The sequence below is a fragment of the Sparus aurata genome, unplaced genomic scaffold (genome assembly GCF_900880675.1).
Source record: "Sparus aurata unplaced genomic scaffold, fSpaAur1.1, whole genome shotgun sequence".
Taxonomy (NCBI): Eukaryota; Metazoa; Chordata; class Actinopteri; order Spariformes; family Sparidae; genus Sparus; species Sparus aurata.
In genome coordinates, this window is record NW_022045119.1 from 12,501 (window position 1) to 35,402 (window position 22,902).

The 22,902-nt window shown below is 44.5% G+C and overlaps 3 protein-coding genes across 3 annotated transcripts in view; 2 read left to right on the forward strand and 1 right to left on the reverse strand.

The window, feature by feature from the left end:
- Nucleotides 1–687, reverse strand: part of LOC115577825 (piggyBac transposable element-derived protein 4-like) — a 1,871-nt gene extending 1,184 nt beyond the window's left edge. Inside the window, exon 1 of the mRNA XM_030410703.1 lies at nucleotides 21–687. Coding sequence (XP_030266563.1) covers nucleotides 21–687 — 667 coding nt within the window. The remainder of the gene's footprint in view (nucleotides 1–20) is intronic.
- On the forward strand, nucleotides 565–2,501 carry LOC115577821 (uncharacterized). Its single transcript, XM_030410700.1, has 3 exons — nucleotides 565–1,153; nucleotides 1,438–1,813; nucleotides 1,981–2,501. Exons 2-3 carry the CDS (start codon nucleotides 1,450–1,452, stop codon nucleotides 2,340–2,342), a joined length of 726 nt encoding a protein of 241 aa, XP_030266560.1. The 5' UTR covers nucleotides 565–1,153; nucleotides 1,438–1,449; the 3' UTR covers nucleotides 2,343–2,501.
- A 363-nt stretch (nucleotides 2,502–2,864) lies between these two features.
- On the forward strand, nucleotides 2,865–4,024 carry LOC115577819 (uncharacterized). The gene is made up of 2 exons (XM_030410699.1): nucleotides 2,865–3,243; nucleotides 3,374–4,024. Exons 1-2 carry the CDS (start codon nucleotides 2,865–2,867, stop codon nucleotides 3,733–3,735), a joined length of 741 nt encoding a protein of 246 aa, XP_030266559.1. The 3' UTR covers nucleotides 3,736–4,024.
- The last annotated feature ends 18,878 nt before the right edge of the window (nucleotides 4,025–22,902 follow it).

Consider the following 22,902-nt stretch of genomic DNA (forward strand, 5'->3'; position numbering starts at 1 on the left):
ACACACACACACACACTCACCTCTGAAGGGAACCAGTTGCTCATCCACTGTTATGTCAGGCCCTGGGTTGTAGAGGTAAGGAAGCCGCTCTGCCCATTTGTCCCACACCTCTCTTATGGCTGCCAGTTTGTCAGTGGCGCGTCTCTCGGGTCTCGACTCGCGATCGTCAAAGCGTAGCATTCTCGAGTAAGTGTGAAACACTTTGAGAGGCATGGTGGCGCGGAAAATTGCCCTACCGCTCTCCGCGTCCCATAGACTGGCTGCGGCCTCGCCTCGGGACCTGTAGACACCGGCTAAGATGAGCAGCCCTATGTAGGCGCGCAAGTCGGTATGACTCATGTCTTTCCAGTTTTCTCCGTACTTTCGGAAACCCTCCAGATTTGTCATGTCTAGCACAATTTTTTCTATCGCCGGTCTGAGAAACATGAGAAATGTTGACACAATGTCTTGGGCATTGGCAACCGCGTACGCGGTGGGTCCCGGTTGGTTTGCTGCTTCTGCTGTAGCTGTTGTTTCCCTTCTTCTCCTCCTTCTCTTTCTTATCCTCATATCTCTGACATTGTCATCATCATCATCATCATCATCCTCATCCTCATCGACATCGGCATCATCATCGTGTTGCCCTATTACCCTGCGATCTTTGTAAAATGCCACTGAGGACCATTTGATAGTGTTGTTCTTGGACATGTATGTTTCTACTTCTTCTTCTTCTTCTTCTTCTTCAGTTTCTTCTTCAGTTTCTTCTTCTTCTTCTTCTTCTTCTTCTTCTTCTTCTTCCTCAGCCTCAGCCTCAGCCTCCTCTCCTGCGCGACAACCCTCGTCCTCGCGTTCCTCCACCACGTCAGATTCTTCAGACACGTCTTCTTCTGAATCAGAGTAGTGTCCCCTGTCGTGTGAGGACATCTCATCCAACACCTGTTTAGCCGTGAAATCCGCAGTCGCGGGTGGATGACATCGCGTCAGACGGACAGTACAGTGCCGGGTTGGTAATGTCGGGTCAGGTGGACTCGACAGTGCCGGTTGGATAACGTCGTGTCGTTTGGACACAACATTTCTGGTTGGATGACATCGCGTCAGACGGACAGTACAGTGCATGTTTGGCAACATCGTATCGGTTGGACAGAACAGGGCCGGTTTGTAAGACCATCAAGTGGTGAGTGTCCGACTGCCGATCGCTCCTCTGATACTGAGTGTCGAGTCCGTTGGGTTTGCCTGGCCACCCCCAGTAAATGTGTACATGCGTATATAAATGTAAGTAGACTGCAGAACAAAACAGCTCCATTTATTCACAACCCTCTCTTGCTCTCTGTCTGTCTGTCTGTCTGTCTAGCTCTCGCTCTCGCTTTCGCTCTCTCTCTCTCTCTCTCTCTCTCTCTCTCTCTCTCTCTCTCTCTCTCTTTCTCTTTCTTTGTACTAAGCCTGTGTACTACACCAAAGTGACCTGTGACCATGGCGAGCACGGTGGATAAAGTGTTAGAAGAAATGCTGAAGGTGGAAGCGGACAATGCTCAGAGGCCAGGCTCAATCAAGTGGGCTTCGCGCATCCAGATGCTGCTGGGGTGGAAGCACGACATAGCAGAGAAACACCATGGTATTGGACGCTTTCTGGATCTTATCCTGACAAATTCAGAGTCAGATGCTGAGCTCCTTGACTGTTATCATGCTAAGGAGAATCCAGTTAAACTGATGTACAAAGTCATCGATCGCTGCCTCGAGAGCGAGGAAAGCGCAATGAAATTCCTACGGGTCTTATTTCAGAAGCAGAAATTCCTCTACTTGGACCTGCTAAAAAACGGACCCAGTGGCAAGTTTGGTGAGTATGTGCGACCGAAAGCAAAATAATCAAGGCCTCAACAAGGGGAGGGATCGTCACACGCTGCTGCTGCTGCTGCTGCTGCTGCTGCTGCTCAACTGAAGTAATAATTTTCTGCATGTGTTTTGTTTGTTTGTTTGTTTGTTGTTTGTATTGTTTCGTTTCAGTCAGGAGAGATCCTCCCGTGGTGGAATTGACAGAGAAGGTGCGTTCTGCGCTCGGCGATAAGGTCGCGCATCTCAAAAACATGACCACGACACCCCTTTACAAGAACAGGATCGTGAATGTCAACTGCGCCCTGGACGTACTGATGCGATACAATCAGCTGCTTCCAGAGGAATATGCCGAGTTCGGGTTAAAAGAGCACAATAACACCGCCATGACTCGGCTACTGCAGAAACTGTGCAGCGACACCACCATCCCTCAAGCCAACCGGGACTTCATCTCATTGGTGGTGGCCTCCTTTAACATGCAGGCCTTTGACCTTCCGATAATGCCTATGGAAGATGTGCTAGTGTTTGTAAAGTGAAAAAAAATAAAACAAATAAAATGTTACTGTGCCAATCTACATGTCATGTCGATGTGTGTTTGTTACAAATGAAATAAAACTATATTGAACTGAAGAAACTGGTTGACTGGTGGGATTACATTGTGTCAGAAATCCACATCCATCTCCGTTTTCGCGTAACAGCACAAGGTTGCCAAAGTGAAAGGCGCAGCACAGGCTGTAATAAAAAAAAAAAACCATGTCAGATGACATTTAGACTCACTTCCCTGTTCGCGTAACAGCACAAGGTTGCCAAAGTGAAAGGCGCAGCACAGGCTGTAATGAAAAAAAAACCAAGTCAGATGACATTTAGACTCATCTCCGTGTTCGCGTAACAGCACAGGCTTGCCAATGCCAACAGCACAGCACAGGTTGGATAACATTGCGTCACATGCGTATATAAATGCTTATAAGTAGACTGCAGAACAACAGCTCCATTTACTCACAATCCTCTCTCTTTCTGTGTAGTGCTAAGCCTGCGCACTACACCAAAAGTCTGTGACCATGGCGAGCCCCGTCGTCGATGTGAACACGGTGGATAAAGTGTTAGAAGAAATGCTGAAGGTGGAAGCTGACAATGCCCAGAGCTCAGGCTCAATCAAGTGGACTTCACGCATCCAGATGTTGCAGGCGTGGAAGCAAGACATAGCAGATAGACACAGCATGATGAGCTCTTATGTGAATCATTTACGGACAGGAGATTCGGATAATGATCTCCTCAGGTCTTATCACTGCAAGATCAATCAGGTTGAGATGATGCCCAAACTCATCGATCGCTACCTCGAGAGCGAGGAAAGCGCAATGAAATTCCTACGGGTCGTTTTTCAGGTGGATAGAGGCATGTATTTAGACCTGCTCGAATCCGGACCCCGGGGGAAGTTTGGTGAGTATGTGCTATGCTGAGCGAATCGATCGAGGCCTGGAATACGAACAATCACCACCACACGCTGTTTGTTCAGCCAAAGTGATAATCTTCTGCACGTTTGTTTGTTTGTTTGTATTGTATGTTTCAGTCAGGAGAAAACCTCCCGTTGTGCATTTGACGGAGAAGGTGCGTTCTGCGCTCGGCGATAAGGTCGCGCATCTCAAAAACATGATGACGACACCCATCTACGAGAACAGGATCGTGGAGGTCAAATGCGCCCTGGACCTGCTGATGCAATACAAGCAGCTGCTTCCAGAGGAATATATAGAGTTTGAGTTAAACGAAGACGATACCGCCGCTATGGCTCGGCTACTGCAGAAACTGTGCGGCGACACCAGCATCCCTCAAGCAAACCGGGAGTTCATCTCATTGGTGGTGGCCTCCTTTAACATGCACGCCTTTGACCTTCCAAAGATGTCCAAGGAGGATGTGCTAGTGTTTGTAAAGTGAAATGAAAGACAAAAAAAAAATGTTACTGTGCCAATCTACATGTCATGTCGGTGTGTGTTTGTTACAAAATGAAATAAAACTATATTGAACTAAAGAAACTGGTTGACTGGTGGGATTACATTGTGTCAGAAATCCACATCCATCTCCGTTTTCGCGTAACAGCACAAGGTTGCCAAAGTGAAAGGCGCAGCACAAGCTGTAGGAAAGAAAAGAAAGAACAAAAAAGAAAGGAACCCAAACATATCAGATGACATGTAGACTCATCTCCGTGTTCGCGTAACAGCGCAGGCTTGCCACTGTCAACAGCAGAGCACAGGCTGTAAAAAAAGAAAAGAAAAGAAAAGAAAAGAAAAGAAAAGAAAAGAAACAATCCCAAACATGTCAGATGACATTTAGACTCATCTCCGTGTTGGCGTAACAGCGCCTACGGCTTTTGTGTCAGAAATCCACATCCATCTCCGTTTTCGCGTAACAGCACAGGCTTGCCAATGCCAACAGTACAGCGCAGGTTGGATGACCTTGCGTCAGTTGGAACACATTGAGTCTGACGGATGACCTCGCGTCAGGCGGATGACTTTGCGTCAGGTGGACAACATAAAGCTAGTCAGATCCAATGCTGACAGATATAGCTCAGTCAGAGCACTGGTTTCATATAGATGTGGATACTGCAAGCACTGCAAGCACTTCATTCATTCATTCATTCAGAGAGCTTCATTCTACTCTTGGGTTTTTTCCCCCCCCCCGTCTGTTATAATGGACGCCTTTGTCGAGACCAAGTTGAGAGAGTGGGGTTTGGAGTGTCATATCCCAAACTTTGCATCTGAAGGGATTGACACAAAAAAGTTCCTGAGTCTGACAGAGGAGAGCAACAGACCCTTGCTGTACAAGTTGTGCGGAAAGATTGGACCCTCTGCACAGCTTAGAGAATGTATCCGACAACTCAAAAGGGAAAATGATGGCCATGTCCATGACATGAAGACTGAAGACGGGTAAAGACTCAGAGTAACAACCTGTGTTTGTGTGATGTGTAATTGTTACCCTCGACCTTGATCGTAGAACAAGTCATCTCTGTATTTTCATCTATTTTTTAAATTCATTTTGTTTTTTTGTGTTTTTTTTTTTACAGCTCCCAGCTCTAAGAAGCCTCTCGGGCCCCGCTATGAAGCTTCTCATGTCTCAACTATTATATGATGTGATGCGATGTACTTTGCTTTGCTGGGCTGAATAAAAATAAAAACAGGAAAACTCTGAGAAATGTCTACCAGTTTTGTCCTCACATTCTTCTGTATTCTTCTGCCTTTTGCAGAAATGTTTATGAAAACCTACAGTACACAGTATGAGACATCTCTGTCTCCTTCATGTTACACATCTTACGCGTAACCCAAGAGGAATTGGTTGTTTTATTCAGCCGCAGACAAATATAAAGGGGAATTTGGGTTTCTGGAGAACAGAGTTACGATGTGTTTACTAAGCTGCATATCAGATGATGGGAAAGTTGGGTCTCTTGGGATAAGAGGAAGTGGTTGTTTATTCAGCCTCAGATAATATTAAGGGGAATTTAGGTTTATGGAGAACAGAGTAACGATGTGTTTACTCAGCTGCATATCAGAGGATGGGAAAGTTTAGATTTCTGGTTTACTCAGCTGTAGATCAGATGAGGGGGAAGTTGGGTGTCTGGAGATGAGATGAGATGAGATGAAAGGGGGAAGTTGGGTCTCTTGGGATAAGAAGAAGTGGTTGTTGATTCAGCTGCAAGGGAAATTTTGGCTCTCTGAACACAGTATGAGACATCTCTGTCTCCTTCATGTTACACATCTTACGCGTAACCCATGAGGAATTGGTTGTTTATTCAGCCGCAGACAAATATAAAGGGGAATTTGGGTTTCTGGAGAACAGAGTTACGATGTATTTACTCAGCTGCATATCAAAGAGGATGGGAAAGTTGGGTCTCTTGGGATAAGAGGAAGTGGTTGTTTATTCAGCCTCAGATAATATTTAGGTTTATGGAGAACAGAGTAACTATGTGTTTACTCAGCTGCATATCAGAGCATGGGAAAGTTTAGATTTCTGGTTTACTCAGCTGTAGATCACATGAGGGGGAAGTTGGGTGTCTGGAGATGAGATGAAAGGGGGAAGTTGGGTCTCTTGGGATAAGAAGAAGTGGTTGTTGATTCAGCCGCAAGGGAAATTTTGACTCTCTGGAGACCAGTGTTTACTCAGCCTACACCTGTTCTGCAGCAGCAGCAGCAGCAGCAGCAGCAGCAGCAACAGCATCAACACCACCAACACCATTTACATTGGCAAACCCTGAGCCCTTCTTCTTCTTCTTCTTCTTCTTCTTCTTCTTCTTCTTCGTCTGCAAACAAGGGGAGATCAAGGGGATCTGAACGACTGATGTCTAACTAAGTGAATGAACGCAAGGGCTAAAAGCACCGCGTGCTATACCAGTCATCGACTGTAGGGGGGGGGTCATGCGTGACAAAAAGGCATGGGGGGGTAATAGCGGCCTCTACCGGACACAAGCGGTAATGATTTCGGGGGTGGGTCACCCTGACCCGAAAGGGCAACGCAAGGGCTAAAAGCACTGCGTGCTATACCAGTCATCGACTGTAGGGGGGGTCATGCGTGACAAAAAGGCATGGGGGGGGGGTAATAGCGGCCTCTACCGGACACAAGCGGTAATGATTTCGGGGGTGGGTCACCCTGACCCGAAAGGGCAACGCAAGGGTTAAGCAAAGGCTGTCACCAAAGACTCACCTGTCAAACGTTTTCTCAGAAACACCCCACCATCCTGCACTTCAACAAAGTTGAGTCAGCTCCCTCTGCTGGCGAAAGCAGGAATGCTGAGTCATCAGTTTCCAATTCCTCCCCCACAACAGACAGTGAAACATGTGGTTGCACTGGGGCCGGGGAATCGGCCTGTTCACTCTCAATCGTTCCAATGAAAGTCAGATGTTTAAGGAGCAACAAAACAATTGAATCTTATGCATTCTTAGACCCAGGCAGTACTGGAACTTTCTGCTCAGAGGAGTTGATGAGGGACCTAAAGGTAACAGGAAAAAAGGCCAACATTTTGCTCCGCACCATGGGAAAAGAGCAGACAATCAGTACACATGTTGTCATGGGACTCGAGGTCAGCAGTTTGGATGAGAACAATTTCTTGAAGCTTCCACAAGTCTTCTCACAGGCTGAGATTCCTGTTCAAAAAGAGAACATTCCACAACAGAGCGATGTGGATAAGTGGCCTCATTTGAAAGAGGTTCAGCTCAATCAGGTTGACAGAGCTATTGGTTTGTTAATAGGAACAAATGTACCAAAAGCACTTGAGCCTTGGAGGGTTATCCACAGTGAGGACGGCGGCCCTTATGCTGTAAAGACAATTTTAGGCTGGACAATCCATGGGCTTCTGTTGAGAGGAGAAATTACCGGCAAAGACGACGCTGACTGGCCACAAATAACGGTAAATAGGATCTCAGTAGCGAAGCTGGAAGAGCTCACTCAGCAGCAAATTAAGTTTGACTTCCCTGAGCATCAGCTAACTGAGAAGTTGGAAATGTCTAGTGAGGATAGACAGTTCATGGACTCAGTATCACAATCAGTGAAGCTGAACGTAGGCCATTACAGCATCAGCCTTCCCTTAAAGAAATGGGACGTGACGTTCCCAAACAACCGCGCTGTTGCAGTGCAGAGGATGGAAAGCCTAAAACGGAAATTATCAAGAAAACAGGAGTTTCATCAAGATTACACAAAGTTCATGAGGGAAATCTTTGAGAAAGGCTATGCTGAGGAAGTTCCCATGGGAGAAATCTGCAAAGATGGCAACAGGATATGGTACATACCGCATCATGGGGTCTACCACACAACAAAGCGCAAGTTAAGGGTGGTGTTCGACTGTGCTGCCGCGTATCAAGGTACATCCTTAAATTCTCAGCTTTTGCAAGGGCCGGACCTTACTAGTTCCCTCATTGGTGTGCTGACAAGATTCAGGCAAGAGCCAGTCGCCTTCATGTCTGATATTGAAGGCATGTTTTGTCAGGTCAGGGTTCCAGCTGAAGACGCTGATATGCTGAGGTTTTTGTGGTGGCCTCAAGGAGACCTCAGTCAGGAGCTGAAAGAATTCCGGATGGTTGTTCACTTGTTCGGCGCAACCTCATCACCCAGCTGTGCGAGTTTTGCTCTACGAAAGTGTGCTGAGGACAACCAGGCAGCATTCAGCTCAGAGGCAACTAACACTATCTTAAGGAACTTTTACGTGGATGACTGCCTTAAGTCGGTTGGCAGCGAGGAAAAGGGAGTTGCTCTCATTCAGGAGCTCCGGCGTCTATGTGCTGCTGGAGGTTTTCATCTCACAAAGTGGATTTCCAACAGCAGAGCAGTGCTTGCTTCCATACATGAGGACGACAGAGCCAAAGAGGTCAAAGAGCTTGACTTGGAAAAGGATTGCCTCCCTATCGAAAGAGCTCTGGGGGTTCAGTGGTGCGTTGAGTCTGACATGCTAAAGTTCAGAGTCTCAATTCAGAACAAACCACTGACAAGGAGAGGAGTGCTTTCAATGATGAGCACTATTTATGATCCACTTGAGATTTTGGCTCCGCTCATCCTTCCAGTGAAACAGATTCTGCAGGAGCTATGCAGGACTAAACATGCATGGGACGACAGAATGCCGGAGGCTCTGGCTCTACAGTGGCATCAGTGGGTGACAAGCTTACATCATCTGGCCAGTTTCGAAGTGAATAGATGTGTTAAGCCGAGTAACTTTGGTGAGACTGCTTCAGCTCAACTCCATCACTTTGCAGATGCAAGCGAGAAAGGGTATGGTACAGTCACATACATGGTCTCCAAAAATCATAAGAACCAGACACACAGTGCCTTCATCATTGGCAAAGCCAGGGTTACGCCATTGAAACCGGTTACTATACCTCGACTTGAGCTTACTGCTGCGTCTATGGCTGCTAAGATGGATACAATGATGAGAGCTGAATTGGATCAGAGTCTGGAGGAGTCTGTCTTTTGGACAGACAGCATGCTGGTCATTCAATATCTCAAAAATGAGACAGCAAGATACCGCATGTTCGTTGCCAATCGGATTGCGGCAATCAGAGAAAGGTCAAAGGTCTCTCAGTGGAGATACGTGAGTACTTCAGACAATCCTGCGGACTATGAATCCAGAGGGCTTACTGTGGATGGTTTTCTAAAGGCAAAAACTTGGATCATGGGTCCAGACTTCTTAACAAAACCGGAGTCTGAGTGGTCTGAAATGCCACACAACATATGTCAGCCTCTCAACATTGACCCAGAGGTAAAAGAAGCTTCAGTTTACGCACTTAGTGCCGAGCAGAGCACAAATGCGACTTCCTAACTCATTCATCACTACTCAAGCTGGTGTCACCTTAAAAGAAGTGTTGCATAAAAAAGGTTGGAGTTGGACAAACAAATGAAAAGCTTAAAAGCTTCATTCTCCTTTGTACCCCTCTCTGTAAGTGATGTTGCAAAAGCAGAGTTGGAAATAGTACGCTTCAGTCAAAGAGAAAGATTTTGTAAGGACATCGCCATGCTTCAGGAAGGAAAAGCAGCGCCAAAAAGCAGCCCTCTTTATCGGCTGTCACCAATCATACAAGATGGCATACTAAGAGTCGGTGGCAGGCTGAATAAGTCAGCAATGTCAGAGGAGTCTAAACATCCTGCAATCTTGGCCAAAGACCTGCATATTACCTCTCTCATTCTCAGATCTGCTCATGAGGAACTCGGTCACAGTGGCAGAAATCATGTCTTGTCAAAGGTACGGCAGAAGTATTGGATTACAAGATCCCATGCAGCCGTCCGACATGTCCTGTCACAATGTGTTACCTGCAGACGTCAGCATGGGAAGAGAGAAAGTCAAGTGATGGCGGACCTTCCCAGTGACAGACTTGTACCTGATGAGCCACCATTTACAAGTGTCGGTGTGGACTATGTCGGTTCCTTTGAGATAAAAAGAGGTAGGACCATGATCAAAAGGTATGGCGTGGTTTTTACCTGTTTGACAGTGAGGGCTGTGCACATCGAGGTAGCAAGTTCTTTGGACACTGACTCCTGCATTCACGCACTGCGCAGGTTCATCACTAAGAGGGGTCAGATTCGGCTGATGCGTTTCGACAACGGAACAAACTTTGTGGGCATGGAGCGTGAGCTGCGGGAGGCAGTAAAGGCTTTGAATAACGCAAAGATTCAAGACACATTGCAGAGTAAAGGCATCACATGGGTGTTCAACCCACCGGTTGCGTCCCATTTTGGAGGAGTATGGGAGCGGCAGAGAAGAACAATAAGGAAAGTGCTCAACTCCATCGTGGAGCAGCAAACAATTGATGAGGAGGGGCTGCACACTGCTTTGTGAGGTTGAGGCGATTATAAATAGCTGCCCCATCACCAGAGTCTCAAACGACCCAAATGACTTCGAGGCTTTGACCCCAAATCATCTGCTGCTGATGAAGGCCATAACCCCCCTACCTCCTGGCATATTTGACAGAGATGACGTATACTCCAGACGCAGATGGTGCCAGATCCAGTACTTAGCAGATTTGTTTTGGAGACGCTGGACCAAGGAGTATCTACTGGGCTTACAAGAGAGACAAAAGTGGTCCCATCCAAAAAGGAATATCAGTGAAAATGATATTGTCCTTATAGTGGATGAATCCGCCCCACGAAATTCATGGGTAATGGGTCGAGTGATCCAGACAATCAAAGATAGCAGAGGACATGTTCGTCAGGCGAAGGTGAAAGGCAGCACAACTGTTCTTCTACGGCCTGTGACCAAGCTCTGCTTGCTACTTGAAAGTGATATGTAGCGCCCCTTCTACATTGTCACTTAAGAGACAGCGGTAAAGGTTGATCTCCAACGGTGAGTTATGTGCTTGAACCTCTGACTCCACCCCCCACCCCCCCTTTTTGTTTTACGTACAGAGCTGCTTAAAAGAGTTCCTGGTGTGATAAGAAGACCAGCTTGTATGGACATTGCTTCCCTTTTTTCTGTGTTTTTGAAGATTCTGTTATATGGCTCTTAGAATATGTAAAAGGTAATTGTTTTGTGGCTCACAAGAACAATTAGGGGCCGGAATGTTAGAGCCATGGAGAACATGGGGCTTGTGTTTGCATTTTGTGTCTAATTAGTTAATATATATTATGCTTTCATTTATAAGAATTAATCATAACTGATATTTTGTTTCATCTTAATGTAAGTAATGTCTACTCAGTAGATAAGGTTTTATTATGCTTTTATTTTGTATTGCTGCCACAAAACCGATACTGCCGTAAAGCGCAGTTTGTTGTTGCAAAAAGGTAGTAAATACTAGCCATGTGGGCACCTGTCGGCATCTGTTTTGAGGTAATTAAGGTAACAGAGCAGGACGGGAGCAACAATTTTCTGACCGTAGCTTAACCATCATTTTAGACATAAGAGCTTTTCTGTTTTCTGTCAATTAGTGTGAGGTGACAGACTGGATACCCACAATTTTGCTTGGAAATCTGTATTTTTGTTTAAGTTGGATATTTTGAGAATAAATCGCCACATTTTTGCTTTTTACATCGGCTTCGTTTCCTTCTTGGAATTTCTTTGGAGTTTATTGCCTTACGACAAGCACGAGTACAGAAACTTTACGTCCTGCAAGAGTGGCAAATAGGTTGCCACTAACAACCAGATTTACAGCAATATTTGGGAACTTTGTGATATTTAGTTCTCTTGTAAAAATAGAATTTCAATGTTAAATCTAAATAAAAAATCTAAATCTAAATGTTACAGCCTCCAAACAGTTAAATAAATTAAGCAGTGGCTCAAATTGGAGACCTCAACATAAAAGGACACCAGAAAATAAGTCGTTTTAATGGGTTTTATTACCTAACATTTCCCACAAGGAAATACACATTCTTTAATGAAATCATACTGAAATGCAATATAAATACTTTACCAAAATGAAGAAGTCAGCCAACCAAAAGGGACCTGGAGATGCCAGCCAAACTCCAGGCTACCCCCTATAGCAGTGGTGTCAAACTGATCCAGTAAAGGAAGAACACACCTGATTTGGATCAGGTGTGTTCTTGCTTGGTTGGAATGAAACCTGCAGCCACACGGCCCTTTACTGGATCAGTTTGACACCGCTGCCCTATAGGGACGTCGAAGCTGGCCCCCCTCCCTACCTGACAAAACCAAATTATAAACTAAAAACTAAATGAAAAGGTAGAACTGTCGGCCATCTCCAGGCCAAATAAAATGACAACTAAATCAAAGATTACTGAAAGAAAAAGGTGTTTAACAAATCATAATGTGGGACTGTGGTGTTGCTGAGCAACTGAACATGCTGACGTATAGCAGGCTGCTTATTGGGCGGTAACGAGTTGGATCTGCTGTAGGTGCAGCCTGAGTGAGGAAGGAAGACATGGGCGTTTTAGGCACAGCACAGTGGTTGAATGTCTGAGTGAGGGAGTAAGTCATGGCCACACGCAACACCAAATGTTAAATATTCTCTGTCTCTTTGGGGTCTTTCAGGGTCAGACTGAGGTTTTAACAACTTGCAACACAGAATCTGCAAAGAAATAAATTAAACAAATGAAATAAATAACAAAGAGAGTTTGAACTGGATGGAAGCAGGTGGCTTGAAATTAGAAATAGCTCCTTTAAAGACAAGCATAGTCTTCAGGAATGCAGATGTGCTCAGTGAAATCTACTAGTAAGAGTCTGACATCATCACAGACATGGTTCCCACACAGAGTGTCCGTTGTGTTAAATAATAAGATCTGTTTTGTTACCAAAAGTTGGAGAGAAGAGTTTGGAGTTTACCACGAGGATTTCCAAAGTCATGTCTCAATATTTAACTGATTCTGAGGATCAAAAGGTGACCTCTCACCAGATTTCAGAGAGAGACTTCTTGAACAGGACTTGTGTTTCTGGATACAAAACTAATCTTATTATTTAACAAAACGGTCTCTGTAGGAATATTTTCTGTCAGACTCTGAGAACAACAACCTCAGCCTGTCAGAGACAAAAACTCTTCTAGTGGACTGAAGTTTGACAGTCGGAGTTGCCCATAAGGATCACGTTGCAGTTGTGTCATGGCTGCCAGCTGAGGAGATCAACTGGATGGATCCAAAACATTCATGAAGCATAAATCATTTGCATATCAAACATGTAAATATAGGTCCAGGTTTAAAAGATCCAGAATTCCCCTTAAACCTCACAAAAGCTCCGACAAGTAAACGCTACTTACAGAAAAACACTCTGTACTGTGTCCACTAACAAATCATTGAATAAACACCAGAAAGACATTCTGTTGTTTGTGAATTCTTTATTGGACAAACTGCCGACACAACACTGGTGTCACGAATAGGACGCTCAAGTGATCTGACAACAGACACACAGAGTCCCTGAAACCTCTGCTGGAAAGACAGGATAGAAGAAGAGTTCAGAGGTCTGAGGAAGGGATCGAATCATCACAGTGTTTGTTGATTAAACAAAGACAGATACGTTTCATTCACAGGTGTCTTTCAGCTCAGAGGAATCTTCAGAATTACAAATGCTTGAACACAAGAAAGTCATTTGCTTGTTTGTGAATTTAATATGGGATGAACTGTCTCCACAACAGGACCTCTGATTTACATCCAAACACAGCTTCAACATATTTAAATAGAACACATACAGTTTCCTCAACAACACAAACACTGAACAAATCACAAAAATAAGCGTGAGAATGTTCACTTACGATCACACTTGTATTTATTTAACGTGCCACGCGGGTCATACTTCTCTTATGTCTAAATTCATTGTTTAATTATTTACAACACTCAGAGCAAAGAAATGCTTTTTCTCTTGTGTGAATCTTGATATGTGTGATAAGATGTTGCTGTCAGCTGAATCTCTAACCACATACCACATCACGACAACTTTGTGATGTCTATCCTTTGTGAGTCCTGATGTGTGTGGTAACATGTTGCTGTTGGGTAAATCCTTTACCACATTCACCACAACTAAATGGTTTCTCTCCTTTCTTTACCACACTCATGACAACTGAACGGTTTCTCTCCTGTGTGAATCTTTGTGTGTGTAAAAAGATTTTACTTTCGGACAAATCTTTTACCACATTCACGACAACTGAAGGGTTTCTCTCCTGTGTGCATCTTTGTGTGTCTGATAAGGTCTCGCTTTTGGATGAATCTTTTACCACATTCACGACATCTGAAGGGTTTCACTCCTGTGTGCACCTTTGTGTGTCTGATTAGATTTTGCTGCCGGCTAAATCTTTTACTACATTCACAACAACAAAAAGGTTTTTCTCCTCTATGAATCCTTCTGTGTCTGTTAAGATATTGCTGGTAGTTGAATCTCTTACCACAGTCACAACAACTAAATGGTTTCTCTCCTGTCTGACTCCTCGAGTCTTTGCTAGATCTTTCACCACAATGAGAGGAAGTAAACTTTTCCTTGCCAGTACCACATCCTACACCACTTACAGGGACTTCAATGTTTTTCTGAGAGTTTAAACTTGACTGAGGTTCTTTGGTCTCACTCCAGACACTTATTGTCTTCAGCCTGATGTTCAGAAGAGTCTTCAGCCTGAGGTTCAGGAGAGTCTTCAGCTTGAGGTTCAGGAGAGTCTTCAGCCTCAGGTTCAGGAGAGTCTTCTGCCTCAGGTTCAGGAGAGTCTTCAGCCTGAGGTTCGGGAGAGTCTCCTGTCCTGTCTTCAGTTTCTGATTGTCATTTGTCTTGGTAAAAAAAAAAAAAAAAAATCAACAACAATACATGTTAAATGTTGACTTTCTGCACCTACATTTTGACGCTTCATACTTTTTGATAACCTTCAATTTCAAATTTCTTGCGCCCACAACAAAGATTTTATGCTGCATTCAGACAAAACCCGAAGTAAATATTCATGCTGGATTACTCGCGCTTGTTTAATCGCACGGTTTTTAACTCTTAATCGTGTCTACTCCCACAACGTGAATAGAACCGTGAACGCATGTTCATTCCATTTTAGTGACACACTATTTTCTAAGATATAAGCAAAAAAATAGTTATTGGTCAAAAATGATTAAAAAAAAATTCATTAAAGATCATAAAATATAAAGTAAATGTGAACAAAGACCCACATGGAGCTGTTGACAGGACTTATGCAGCAAGAAACCTTTGTACTATCAGAGTACCACAAAGTTAAAATATGAAGGGATGTTCATTTATTCATTGATTAAATCATCTTTTTCTTTTAAAAGCTTACAGCAATAATTAGTATATGCAATATGTGTATATATATTTGACTTTTGGTGTGTATTAATGTGACGTGTTTCTATCAGTAGACACTCTGTAAAGGTAATGATGCATGTTGTTACTGCAGAGACCTGCTGTCTCTACATCTGAGGTTGTATTTACACTTTACTGTCAGAGTTCAAAGGATCTAAACCACATGTTTCAGTCCACACCACCATATGACATCACTCTGATATCACTCTGATGTCACTGATCAATAGTCATCAATATTGAGTGTGTAGACTGTGTGTGAGAGTCAGTAGGAGGAGTCACAGTGAAGAAGAAGCTGACAAAGCGTCCTCCTGTCTTCATCCGTCCTCCATCAGCTCCTTCACCTCCATTTAGTCTCTGATCCAAAGTCACATCAGATTAGTAATCAAAGATTGACCAACAGATCAACAGATTGATCAGCCATCAGAGGAGTCGGATCAGTGGAACTGCTTCTGTTCCTGATGTCCTCTGTTTCATCTTTGATCTGAGTTCTCCCTGCAGAGGAGACAGAGAACAGTTGGAGAGAGACAAGCAGCCAACCAGAGACAAGCAGCCAACCACAGACAAGCAGCCAACCACAGACAAGCAGCCAATCAGAGACAAGCAGCCAGTCACAGACAGACACACAGACCTCTATTCTGTGTCTTCATACTGACCTTTGACTATGAGCTCCACTGTTTTCACTCTCAGGAGGTCTCCGTCCTTGTTGTAGACTTCACACCAGTATTTTCCTGAGTCTGTCTCTTTGGGGTATTTCAGGGTCAGACTGAGGTCTCCAGTCTTCAACAGGTCTTTCTTCATCTCTGTTCGGTCTTTGTAATCCGGGTGCTGTTTCTCAGGCTGGTCAGATCTGTTCTCATACAGGTGGACTGTCCTGTATGAGGGTTCATAGCGTCTCCACTCCACTTTAGAATCCTCAGGCAGGTCAGGTGTAGTTCTGAAGGGCAGCTGGACAGACTCCTCCCCCTCCTCCACCTCCACCTGACAGGCTGAGAGGAAACAAAGCACAACATCAGCTGTAAAGACAGCAGCAGCCGTTTTGAATAACTTTACTGATTGATAACAAAGTAGTAGAGAAAGCTGAAGGACAGAACCAGATGAGAGCAGCAGGAAACATGGGACAGAAACACAGGAAGTAAAACCAGGTTTTCAAGGTGTTGGACATGATCAGAGTCCTGGTGGTGTTGTGATGTTTTGTCCCTGTGGTCTTCACAGTAATGTCTCATCTCAGTGTTGAACTGCTGTTTGTTGCTTCTCTTTGTCACTTTCACATTTGGTGATGTCCAGTTTAACATTTTCTTTGATCAGCTTCTTCAAGAGGAAGTGATGATTTGTTGAATCAGCTGAGAACTGATCATCAATCAATAACTGATACAAACTATGATAAGTGATGAAAAGATTTGTTGTTTCTTTTAGCTCGTTCCTTCAACTTTCTTCTGGATCAAATAAAAACATCACATTCAGATCAATACTGTCAACTCTGATTGGACTGTATCTACAGTACTGACCTCTGACCTTCAGCTCCACTTGTTTCTTCATCAGAATGTCTTTCCCCCTGTTGTAGACGGTGCAGGTGTAGGTCTTACTGTCCCAGTTTTTGGGGTCTTTCAGGGTCAGACTGAGGTATCCAGGTTCCAGCAGGTTTCTCTTCATCTCTGTTCGACCTCTGTAATATCGGTCCTGTTCCTCAGGCTGGTCAGAACCGTTTTGATACACATGGACCTTCCTGTTGTCTCCATCCCTCCACTCCACTTTAGAGTCTTCAGACAGTTGAACTGTGGTTTTGCAGAGCAGCCGGACAGACTCCGCCCCTGAATCCACCTCCACCTGGTAGACTAAGATAACAACAAACCACAACAACAGAAAGACACAGACAGAGAGGATTTTGAATTTCAACAATACTTTATTAAAATTCAAGATATTATAAATATATCATAAAACCACAATCAAAAAACAACACGGTCAATAAATAAAGATTAACAGAATCTAAGTAATCTCAGTCATGTCCAAAGAACAGCTCGTCATCAAAAACACAACAGAACACATGTTAATAACACCACACACTGGAAAACTTTTCCACATTTTCATCTTTCTTCTATTTCATCTATATCTATAATCTATAAATGGCATTTTACTTACATTTTACATTTTACTTACTAAAGGTCATTTTACTTACCTCAGTGCTCCTTTTACTTGATCTCAGTACTGCATTTGATACTATAGATCATAGCATTTTGTCAGACCAACTTGAAAGTCAATTTGGCATCTCTTGCCTAGCTCTAGCCTGGCGAAAATCATATCTATCTAATAGAACACAATTTGTTTCTTACATTGGTACCTCATCAATTTTTACTGATGTGAAATATGGAGTTCCCCAGGGGGAACGTATTGAGAAATGTATTGCCAAAAGAAAGGGCGGTCTGACGGCGATGTAAAGCGGTGTGAATTTTCTCTATACAATGTACACTTGAACTGTTATAGATTTTTTTAGGTGAGTCTTGTTTTAGGTGGTGAAATTTAGCTTTTTCATCGGACCCCGTTAGCTGCAGTACAAAAGCTGAGCGTCTGGCTAGAGCAGCTATCTACTCCTCCAAACTGAGGCTGCGCTGATTGGTGATTATGGTAGGTCACAGACTGAGTATAGATATGTACTTTATATGACCCCACTTAAAAAACACGAACAATCCCTTTAAAACCTATGCGTATCTGGCTGTGACATGCCATTTCATAGATGCAATCACCTCTTTGCAATACGTTCTTTTAGGGGTGCTGCATTTCCCTGAGGCCCATACTGCTGAGAATTTGGCCAAGGTGAAAGCAGCACTTTTGTCAGAGTGGAGTATCACTCAGAAAGTCACTTGCCTTGTGATTGATGGTGCTGCAGATATGGGTGCTTGTGCCAAGAAGCTCTGTTTGTGTGGCACACACGTTAAATCTGCTGATTAAAAAGGCTCTTGGACAAAACTCTGAGTTGTCGGACATCTAGGCAAAATCGACAAAGATAGTGGGCTATTTCATTGCAATATTCTAAATTAGACTGTTTTGTATAAGTTGCAGCTGCAGTGAATAATCACTTTTTGTTGGCTAATTTTATAGGAGAGGTTGACACAGGTTCAGGAGCAAATGGGCCAACAGCACATATCATATGCTCCAACATGTTCACAACCTAAGGGAACCTGTAGGAGCAGCTTTGGCAGGTCTACGTACAGACATTGCCCCACTCACAACAGAACAGTACGATATAATAGCAGAATCTCTGAAAGTGCTGTCCCTCTTCGATGAAGCCACAGTCAAGCTGTCAATGGGGAAGAGAGTGTGAGTGTGATCAAAAGTCATTCCCCTCTTATTGATGCTATATCATGCACTGGAGGAGGAGGATGTGGGAATTGGCCAAACTCCTGAGGGCACAGCAATGGCTGAGAGTCTGAGGAGGCAACTAAAGGAGAAGCTGTACACATTGCAATCAATGAGCATCATGTCACTGACGACACTGCTCAACCCTAGATTTAAAAAGATAGGCTTCTTTAGACCCAGTAAAGCAGAGAAGAGGCTCACTGTTGAATGTGCAGCTGTGATCAGAAACAGCGCGTCCTCCTCCTCATCATCATCATCATCACAACCGCACACATCAGAAGCTTCTCAGCCTGTGACTCAAGGTAATTGATACATTCTAATTGTGTTATTGTAGGCCTATTTAGTCACTTACGGCCTGTTTCTCTATCCTAGGTAACAAATGGGCAACCCTTCTCACCCCCTACATGAGACTGTGGGGGCTTTAAACAGCTCCTTCAGCAACAGACTGCTTCACCCATGGTGTTTAAAGGAACGCTACCGCAGGTCATTCATTCCAACTGCTGTCAGACTGTTCAACACCAGTAACTCCTAATGTAGCACCATAAGCACCTACTTATCTTGCACTAATTTACACTTCTACCTCTGCCATCTTGTGCATTACCCTGTACTTACTGTATGTCTGTATGTCTGTCCACCTGCTATTGTGATGAGTAACTTTCCCTGATGTGTGATAAATAAATGTCTAAAGTCTAAAAGTCTAAACTTGTGCAGACAAGGACCTCAAACGTCACTGCGGATGCAACAGTGGAGGTCCAAAAGTACCTCGGTGAACCAAACATTGAGATACTGGAGAACCCCCTTGAATATTTGGAAAGACAAAACAAGTTTATCCAAACTTGTACAAGCTTGCCATGGCATTTCTCTGTACTACTGCTTCATCTGTATTTTCAAAAGCAGGCGAAATCCTGTCCAAAAAAAGATACCACCTGAAGCCCAGCATGGTGGAGAAGTTGTTGTTTTCTAATGAAAATGAATAAAATATCCCCACTGTAAGAGTTAGATTTTGTCCCTAGTAACACAAACACATTCACATCACAACTTGTTTCAACTTTCCCCTCTGTCCCTGCCATCATTATCAGAAAATCAGAAAAACCAACACTATTAATGAATATATTATTTGTTTATTGGCATTATCATTTAAGCACAATTCAATTCAAAGCTTCACACCAAAGCCATGGTGTCATTATAACCACTCTGCCTGTTTCACATTTATTGTCTACTTGATGGCACAGTAGAGAAAATGAAGCTTCGGCCCATGTGTGAACCAATTGGATGGAAAGCTTCAGTGTTTCATGAAGCTTCATCTCACCATCACTAATTAATCGTTTCCTTCTTTGTCTTGAGTTGCCGTGGTTGGGGGAGGCCTCTTCATGGTGGAACAAAAGGCGGGGCTAAAAGTGGAGTGCTCTTAAATCTTAGGCCAAGCTTGTCAGGCTGGACCACTTCCTGTATGCCATCGGGGGGATTTGGATGTAGTTCCCTTGTGTCCTTAATTCCCCATGTGTATTATTTGGTTTGGCTAAGCCACTATATATGTGCTCCCTTACGTCAACAGAAACCAGACCAGTTGTACCGGAACCAGCAGGAACCAGACCAGCTGTACCTGAACCAGCAGAAACCAGACCAGATGTACCTGAACCAACAGTAACCGGACCAGCTGTACCTGAATTAACAGAACCCAGATCAGCAGCACCATGATCATCAAAAACTGGGCCGACAGCACCTGAACCACCAGCCTATGAACCAACAGAATCTGAACCAGCATCCCCTTGATGCTCAGTCTGTTCTGTGTTCTGTGTGTTCTTGTTCTGGACCTGGTGCTGCAGTCTCACCATTGCTTGTACCAGCATCCTTTTTCTGTGGACCGGTCTGGATGAGGTGACCCTCCACTCCACAGCCAAAACATTTTTATCCACTCAGAAGACACAACGCCTCAGTGTTTTTCAGAACCATGAAGACCTGCCTTCTGAAGGAGACAACATGTCTCAGGTGTGGAGGTTTACAGCCCAGATGAATCAGTTTGACTGGAGACATTAACTGTCTGTATCTCTCCAGTTCTCTCTGCAACATTTCATTACTAATGAACGGAGGAACTCTGGACAGAATGATCTGTTTGACTGGATGAACCAGCAGTACCACCGGAACAAAGCTGTCCTGGATCAATACACGTCGTTCAACAACTGTGATTACTTCATCAATGCTGTCCAGAAAGATAATGACTCCATTGTCCATCCTTGATGTAGACTTTACACCGTCATAACCGACTATTTCTCCGATTGCCAAACTGCAATCCTCCACAGAGCAATTAACAATCGGACAAAGTTTGAATCTGTGTCTGCATGTGAGCGCCTCCAACCCCACACCTCCGATTCCATGAGTCGGCACAACTTACAGCCAAGGCCGTTCGATACCGCTCTGCTGAAACTACAGCACAAAATACAACTTCAGAAGTAAATCTAACAAACATACAAAAGATAGAAACGCACTCACTCGCTGAAAATGCGCACCCACTCACATCCGTCTGACACTCAGAGAGACTGTAAAATCATCATCTCCACCCTCCTGCCAACAAGAGACTTCCACCCCCACACCATACACAGGGTGAACGCCAGCGTCTCCAGGGACTGTGCCCTGAAACCCAACGTGTTCCTGGCTCACCACCTAATACTAGGTCCAGACTGCCTGTATGACCACGTACACCTGTACAGAGAAGCAGTCCCCATCCTGGCCAAGACCTTGAAGGACATCGCCTTCAGCAGAAACCTCACCACCGCTCAGAGGAGCAATCGGCTCCTAGACACCACCAGCCCAGACTGGCAGCACAGATACCCAGAACACCCCAGCCCCTGCAAGATCACCAGCATCACCAACACACCCCACAACCAAGTCAACACAGGCCCCCACAACCTAGACCCCCTCCCCCTCCCCCCCCCCCCCCCCCCCCCCCCCCCCCCCCCCCCCCTACTTCCAGCAGTACAGCCAGCTCTACAGGCACCCCAGCCTACTGGACGGAACTATGCTGAGGTTGTGAGAGGAGCGGCACCCCCACCCCCCACTGGTGACCTCAGGGAGATACAGTACATGCTACACCTGCTCTGCTCTAACCTCATAGCTAAGTAATAGAAGAGCAGAGACAGAATCATAAAATGTTTGAGATAAAATCATGTACATACATACATACTGTCAGGCCTAGGCAAAAATGAGGACTCAGGTGCAGACAGAGAACGGTAAATGCAAGTGTAGCAGGATAAGCATTTTGTCTTGTTTCCCCTCCTGCCCTTTGTTTACATTTGGTTACTATGGTTTCCGCTATGCATTGGGGTGGGCCAGTATAAAAGCGGTAGTCTGCCCACCGGTTCGTCCTCTCATCATTTCCGGGTCGGCGGTTGTGTGCCCGACAGGTATGGCTGCACGCTGCTTCACCTCGCTGCCCGTTTTATTTCGATCATTATGTTTTAGGCATTTGTGTTGTGTTGTAGGGCGATCGTGTGCTGCTGTGTGCTTCCTGTCCGTGTGCGCCGCTGTGATTGTTTGGCGGTGGTGAGTGTCATCTCTCTCTCTCCGTTGTGGTTGATGCTGCTAGGTGGCTAATGCTAGTGTGGTCACAGGTAAATGCTGGCGGCTGCCTGGAGTCCTTTCTCCCTCCCTCCTCTCATGAGTGTGTGAGTGTCTGTGCTACTAAAAAGGTATGTAGCCTATACGTTAATGCATAACCTCATCATTTTAACTTGGCCAATGCTAATGATGGTTTTCCTTAATTAGGTGTTACTGTAGCCACCTCCCTGGGCCGCTGCTGCTTTGAGCGTTGTTTACTACGTTCATCTCGTTCATATTTGCTGCTGCTTTGAGCGTTGTTTACTACGTTCATCTCGTTCATATTTGCTGCTGCTGCATGCCGTACGGTGTTGTCCTGCGGTCATCGGAAGTGTCGGCTTGTACAGGACAGTTGGTCGGCCGCACGCTGCTGGGCCCGACTATCTGTTTTACTGGGGACTGGTGCCCCTTATGTGAATGAGTGTATCAATGTGTGGATCCTGTTTCATTATTTTTGAGTGTGTGTTCGAGTTCATTTTGGATTCTGTTTATGTAAATCTATTTTGTAAATCTCGGTAATTGAATTTGGTAACTGAGTTTTGTTTTCTTTCTTTTTTTGGTTATATCAGCAGTTAAGTGATATATTGTGATTTTAGGGAAGGGGTCTGTCTGTTATGGTTTTGTTAGGTTTTCTTTCATTTTGTGTGTGTGTGCAACCCCACTAATTTGTTGTTTCCTCCCTTTTCAGTTGCTGTAGGCCGGTGGTGGCGTTGCTGGTGACCTGGTGGTGGCATCCTCCCTTGTCTTGTCTTGCTGTGTCCCTTGGAGTGGGTTTTTCTTCACTGAGAGTGTGTCTGCCACGTGTGCCCGGTGACTTAAGTTTGTTTCTTTATTTTGGTGGATTCCTCCCCTGCACTAGCCTTCGTCCATCCACTTCGGCCCCAGCCCTGATTAGGTTTGTTTTTTGTGTGAATGAGTTAATTGATTTTTAAGAATATATTAAAATAAAATGCATTTTAAAA

Excerpts from the sequence above, each read along its gene's own strand:
- LOC115577821 (XM_030410700.1), top strand. The coding sequence starts at position 1,450 with ATGGCGAGCACGGTGGATAAAGTGTTAGAAGAAATGCTGAAGGTGGAA. Across the intron at positions 1,814-1,980 it reads CGGACCCAGTGGCAAGTTTG|TCAGGAGAGATCCTCCCGTG; the intron begins GTGAGTATGTGC and ends GTTTCGTTTCAG.
- LOC115577819 (XM_030410699.1), top strand. The coding sequence starts at position 2,865 with ATGGCGAGCCCCGTCGTCGATGTGAACACGGTGGATAAAGTGTTAGAA. Across the intron at positions 3,244-3,373 it reads CGGACCCCGGGGGAAGTTTG|TCAGGAGAAAACCTCCCGTT; the intron begins GTGAGTATGTGC and ends TGTATGTTTCAG.